The 5,859-nt window shown below is 41.6% G+C and overlaps 1 protein-coding gene across 1 annotated transcript in view; it reads left to right on the top strand.

Moving 5' to 3' along the window:
* Window positions 1-4,890: 4,890 nt before the first annotated feature.
* LOC119321558 (heavy metal-associated isoprenylated plant protein 3-like) overlaps window positions 4,891-5,859 on the top strand; it is a 3,363-nt gene continuing 2,394 nt past the window's right edge. The window contains exon 1 of the mRNA XM_037595188.1: window positions 4,891-5,313. Coding sequence (XP_037451085.1) covers window positions 4,891-5,313 — 423 coding nt within the window. The remainder of the gene's footprint in view (window positions 5,314-5,859) is intronic.

A 5,859-nucleotide genomic window follows, 5' to 3' on the forward strand; every position in this document is an offset into this window, starting at 1 on the left:
CCACAGCCAGCGAAATCCAGACGTGTACGTGTAGGCCCGTCCGTTCCGTCGGTGCAAGCGAAATCCAGACGCGCAGAGCGAAACCGGCCAACAGCCAGCGAGTGACCGTGGCCGCTACGGTCAGGACAGGGCACGGCAGGGTCCACACGAGCAGCCGGGCCCGTCGTCAGTCGGGTTCGGCTCTTCATAGGGCGGCAGCACGGCACTGCCATGCATGCATGACGGATGGACGCATGCAGAGCAAGACAAGAAGAAGCCAGGCAGGCAGGACCGGCCGCGAAAGATTGTCTCTTTTTTGCCACATCCATAAATCTGGACCCTGCTTTCCGTGCGATGCGTAACAATATTTCTGGGCGGACGATACGACCCGCTAGCTGCTTTTGCGTACGTGCGTAAAAAAAAAAACAGACCACATTCAAATTTCAAAGAGTGAAGTGCATCCTAATTGCTTGAATTATTGTGGAGGTGTCATGCAAGTCCTCCAACCACGAAAAGTGCCATTCAGGCCCTCGAAAATACTTGAAGTGTAATAATTGTGTACACATGTTACAGCCGGAATGGTTCGAGGGCCTCGAAGACACACACAGTGGCGGAGCTTGACAAGAATCTCAAGGGGGGCCAAAGCGAAGATATGAACAACTAGAAGGGCAAAGAATTGATTTTCTTTTACTTAATATAAGTCATGCATAGTAACTTTTCTTCATAGTTTTCCTTAGGGCTCGCGGGGGGGCATGCCCCCCTCAGGCTTGTACTAAGCTCCGCCACTGGACACACATATTGTACTTTTAGGACCTGGATAATGATTTTCATAATTCGAGCACCTACGTGACACCTGTGAAATGGTTTCACAACCTTCGACACACTTCACTCAATTTTCAAACGATATATGGAAAGGGTATCGCCAACGCCGTCCTTCAAAACCGACATGCATAATGTTCGCGTCCAGATGTGTCAGCAGACAATGCTAGCGGAGCCGACTATTCAACCATAGCAGCAAACGCTCCCGCGTTTCAAACAGATAAATAAACAAGAGCACAAAAAGTATGAACACTGAATGAAAGTTAAGCAAGTTCAGTATATTACATGCAATCCGGACAAGTTCAACTAAAAATTAAAGATTAAAGAAACTAAAGCACTACGCAAGGTATCGGATGATGACCTCGTAGGCATGGCATCCAAGTCTGTCGTTACCTATGTCATTACCGCCGCTTCAGCTGTCCTCATCGTCATACATCCAACGGTGAACGACCACCCAGGGGCCGCGACAACGGTGCTCAGGGGCCGTGGCATGCTAGCAGCGATGGCGCTTGGACTCGCGCGAACGATCAATCGGGTCCTAGTCACAGTGACGGTTGGGGGTGGGCTCCAGTCCACGCCAATTTGTTAAATTTGCTCTGTGCAATAATTTTGCAATGTACCAAATTTGCCCATGGCAAAATTGCCATGATTTTTAGGGATAAAGCAAAATTTTCTGAATTGTTAGTTTGTTGTTCCATGGCATACGTAACAGTAAATGCTAACATGGCATTTTCATTGAATGACATGGCAACTTTTAGAAAAATCATATGGCAAAATTCAGAAATTCTTGAGTCTTCGGAAACATGGCAATTTTAAACAAATTTGTATTCTTTGTCAAATGGTATTTTTAAAGTCATATGGCAATTTTTTTGACAAATGACAAGGAAAAAATCAGAAATTTTGTGTTTACTCACCAATTTGCCATGTGTCCTATAACTCAAATTCCCAAAATTTACATAAACAAACTTGTTCTAAGTTTACCTTGCACCATAGATTGTCGTGTTCAAAAAATGTGCCATTTAGTAGCCTGGTAAAATATTACCATGAATATGATTTCTGGTACAAAACAATGGCAATTTTTCATGCTCAGTTGTTATTTTCTTTTTGATCAAGGTCATTTTACTGTACAAAGTGCATCAAATTCCTTGAGCATGCCATGATAAAATTTTGTACATAAAATTAAAAATTACTAGTAGGCCCCCAACTTTTTGTGTTATTGTTGTGGACATACGATGAGTTTTAGTTTACAATGTGCCCCTAAAGTCAGATTTCTTTATTACACCATCACAAACAAAAGAAGAGACAAATTTTGTAACAGTAAAATGGGCAAACTTATGAATACTTGGTCCCTAGTACATGGTACCATTTTTTCAAGAAAAAAAGTGTGTATTGATGATATGTCAACTTTTGGAAAAAAGTGTGTCTCATACATCATAACAAAATTTTAGAACATTTTTGGAATAGCCACATTGCAGATGCATGAAGTTTCAATCTACGTAGCATCTTTTTTATTTTGGGTGTGTACAAATGGTGCGTCTAATCACATCGCATTTTTTTTCTTGTAAGACCATGTGAACTTTACCTTATTGCAATATCTAATTTACTTTTTGTACGATGGCAGTTTCTACTAAAAGAATACATGGTACACTTTTTTTTCTTTGATGACAAACTTACTTTTTTATGTTCCTCGTGCATAGAATGAAAATGCCATAAAAAATAATCTTCATTTTTTCTCTATAGATGCAATTTGCCATGAATTATTCTCTTGGTCCATTGCAAAAAAAGAAAAAAGAAAACTAGACCATGGCAAATTTTCTTCAACGACCATGGCAAATTTATTTTTCATGGACGATGGCAAATTTATTTTTGTTTCTTCCATGGCGAATTTACTAACTAATCCATGGAATATTATTTTTCGATCTCTATCATGGGAAAATTGTTTTTGGAGCATGGCAATTTTTCTCATAGAATAGAAAGTTGATTTTTTGCACCATGGCACATTCATATTTTTTGAAACCAGAGCAAATTGTCAATCTGTGCATTTGAAAACCGAACCGAAAAACCATAGCGGAAATAAACCAAACCGAACCAATTTTATGGTTTTTGGTTTCGGTATGGTATGAACTTTTCATACCGTTTTGAACTTTGGTTTTTACGGTATACATCGAAAAACCAAACTATTAACCGAATAAACCGAAGTAAAAAATAAATTTATATTTCTTCAAATGAACAACCATACAAGTTGTCATTTTTCTTGTACATGAGTCAAATTCACTACTAAGCACATACTTTTTTCTTGTAACATAGTTATTTTTCTCTTTTTAAAATGCTATAAACCGTCCATAACCATCAACAGATGAATCAATGCATGCATATACACTTATATATATAGTTATATATATTTGTGTAAAATAGTATGTGTTTTGAGCCTTAAATTTGCAAAATATTATTACTTCATTTTCAAATTAGCATCAACATTGGTTTTTATGGTATGTTCCGAAATAATTTGGTATATAGCAAAACCGAACCGTATTTTAATTTCATATATCATATTTACCGAAGTATTAATACCGTACAAACCGAAAAGCGTATAAACCGAACCATCTAAACCGAATAAACCGAACGCACAGAGTGAGCAAATTGAAACACACAATGGCAAAAACTTATCATGATACTCTTTTCACTTTTTTTTTCTTTTTACGATTTTTTTGCACTATCATATGAATTACAATGTCAAATTTACCATCGCTTAAACAATACATGATGCAAATTTGCCCTTTTGTCCGTCATGTATATAGTAAAAATTCCTTACAAATCTAGTCCAATTTTTTTGCCATGATCTACAGATGCATTTTGCCATGAATTTTTCTTTTATTCCACTGCAAAAAAAAAACTTGACCATAGAAAATTTTACTTCAAAGACCATGGCAAATTTATTTTTATTTACGTCATGGAAAATTGACAAAAAAATTAATAGAATATTGTTTTTCATCCTCTATCATGGCAAATTATTTTTGGACCATGAAAAATTTCCCAATAGAATGGACAAAAAAAATTAGATTTTTGCACCATGGCACATTCCTTTTTGGTACATGATGGCAAATTTGTTATCATGATACTCTTGTCATAAATTTTCCTTTTTCGAATTATTTTGCACTAGCTCATGAAACATACTGGCAACTTAGGTCTGAATTTCAATTTGTAAATTTCTATGCATGACATTTTTTGTTTAGCCAAACTTATTTCAATCAAACCTCTCACCAGCTGTTTTTGTTTTAGTTCTAAGTTTTGTTTGCAAATATAATTTGAAGTCATTTTTCAACAGGTCCATGCTGAACTTTATGTCAATTTTACTATATACGTACATCATGCTATTTTATTTTTGTATTTTTTAGCTATATAAAGTCTGGCCCAAATACTAGCTTAAGCCTTTTTTTATCAGTCAAAGCAAGACTAAGCTTTTTTTGGTGGCCCAACTAGTGTCATTGTGGGTCGCACTGGAAGTTTAGGGAATTCTTTAGTTCGCTCGAATGATCGGTTCTCAGGGAACGATTCGTTGTTATGTGACCCGCTCAGATGAAATGTCACGTGGATATTGATGTCCCAAAAAAATTACACGCATGGCTATAAAATTGGGTGCAGTGTATACTGTAGTGGACTCAAATGGTGGTAAGTTAGGGACGGGATTTGGGGGAGCATATGCTCCCTAAGGAACAGTAAAATCAAAATAAATACTAAATAAAATTTAAAAATTCTTCTTTTTAGATGTTCATATTAGTAATGTGGTGAGTGTGCTTGACAATTTTCATGCCATACGAGATAACAGTGCTTTCTTGGTGCAAAATAAAAAACAAAAAAAATTAAGCGTTACATGTGGTGGTAACATTTGGTGTTTGCCTCTCTTTTTTTTCATATGTCAGAATGCTTATTTTTCACTTGCAAATTTGAATGTACCGTTTGGGTGTGACAACGAACACATGTATTTATTTTCAAAAAAGTTGGCATTTGCAAGATCCATTTTTGACACGCAGGAACAATGTGCTCAGTCAAGTTGAATATCTGATAAGTTAGATTTTGTGTATTCATGTCGCCATGTTGGCATGTTGCTGGATGTACTACGTCCCGCATGTTGCTGACGGGTCCTGGTTGGTCTTGCTCGAGCCGGACCGCGGTCATCGATCGCTGCCCTTTGTAAAGCCAAAGCCCGCCACCACCGCAGCTGCGCCTCTGCTGCCTCCGCTGCGCTGCGCTGCCACAGTAGGGGTACAGGGGCCGTGGGCAGGTGTAGGGGCCGTGCGTGCGTACGGGCAGGCGGAGCGCGCAGAGGCGACTGTGAGATGGGCGACGGCCGTACCGTTCTACGACTACGAGCCTGCCGCGCTGGGCCGTGGCCGCCGTGGCGCAGCGGACGCGCAGAGAGAGCCACAGTGTCCTCCGCTCGCCTTTTGCTTTCCCCTGGTGGAGTCCGCCCTCCCTCCCTCCCTCCCTGCCGCAGCAGCAGCATGCAACCCGGCCGTACACCACCCACCCAGACCCAGACCCAGCCAGCACCTGACGAAGCACGGCGCCACGCGTAAACCGACCGGCCGATCGATTCCATCGATCTCAATGCCAGGCTTCCGGCCGGCCGGCCGGACGGACGGGCTCGAGGGGGACGACATCAATCCATCCATCCATCAATTCCTCATTGATCATCCCGTTGGCCGTGGCGCCGCACGGCGATCCACGGCCGCCACGTACATACGTAACGCACACTGTCCATCCTGCCACACGGTGACTACGAACCCACTGACAGTGACAGCCACGCCACACGCCGTCGCGGCTACTTTTCCACGTGCCGTTCCCTTCCGGCCGGCTGGCTGCCTGCCGCTGGGCCCGAAAGGAGGCGGAGGGCCCGGTCCAGGACTGGCGGGTGGGCCCGGGCGGTAGATTCCTCTGCCATGGGTGATCTGATCGGTACGAACAGACGGCGGGCAGGAGGATACCATTGCATTGCCACCTCGGGCGAGTTGGTAGGCACGCCTGTAGCCATATAGCCAGCTAAAACCCCAACCCAACCCC

The sequence above is a fragment of the Triticum dicoccoides genome, chromosome 6B (genome assembly GCF_002162155.2).
Source record: "Triticum dicoccoides isolate Atlit2015 ecotype Zavitan chromosome 6B, WEW_v2.0, whole genome shotgun sequence".
Classification (NCBI taxonomy): domain Eukaryota; kingdom Viridiplantae; phylum Streptophyta; class Magnoliopsida; order Poales; family Poaceae; genus Triticum; species Triticum dicoccoides.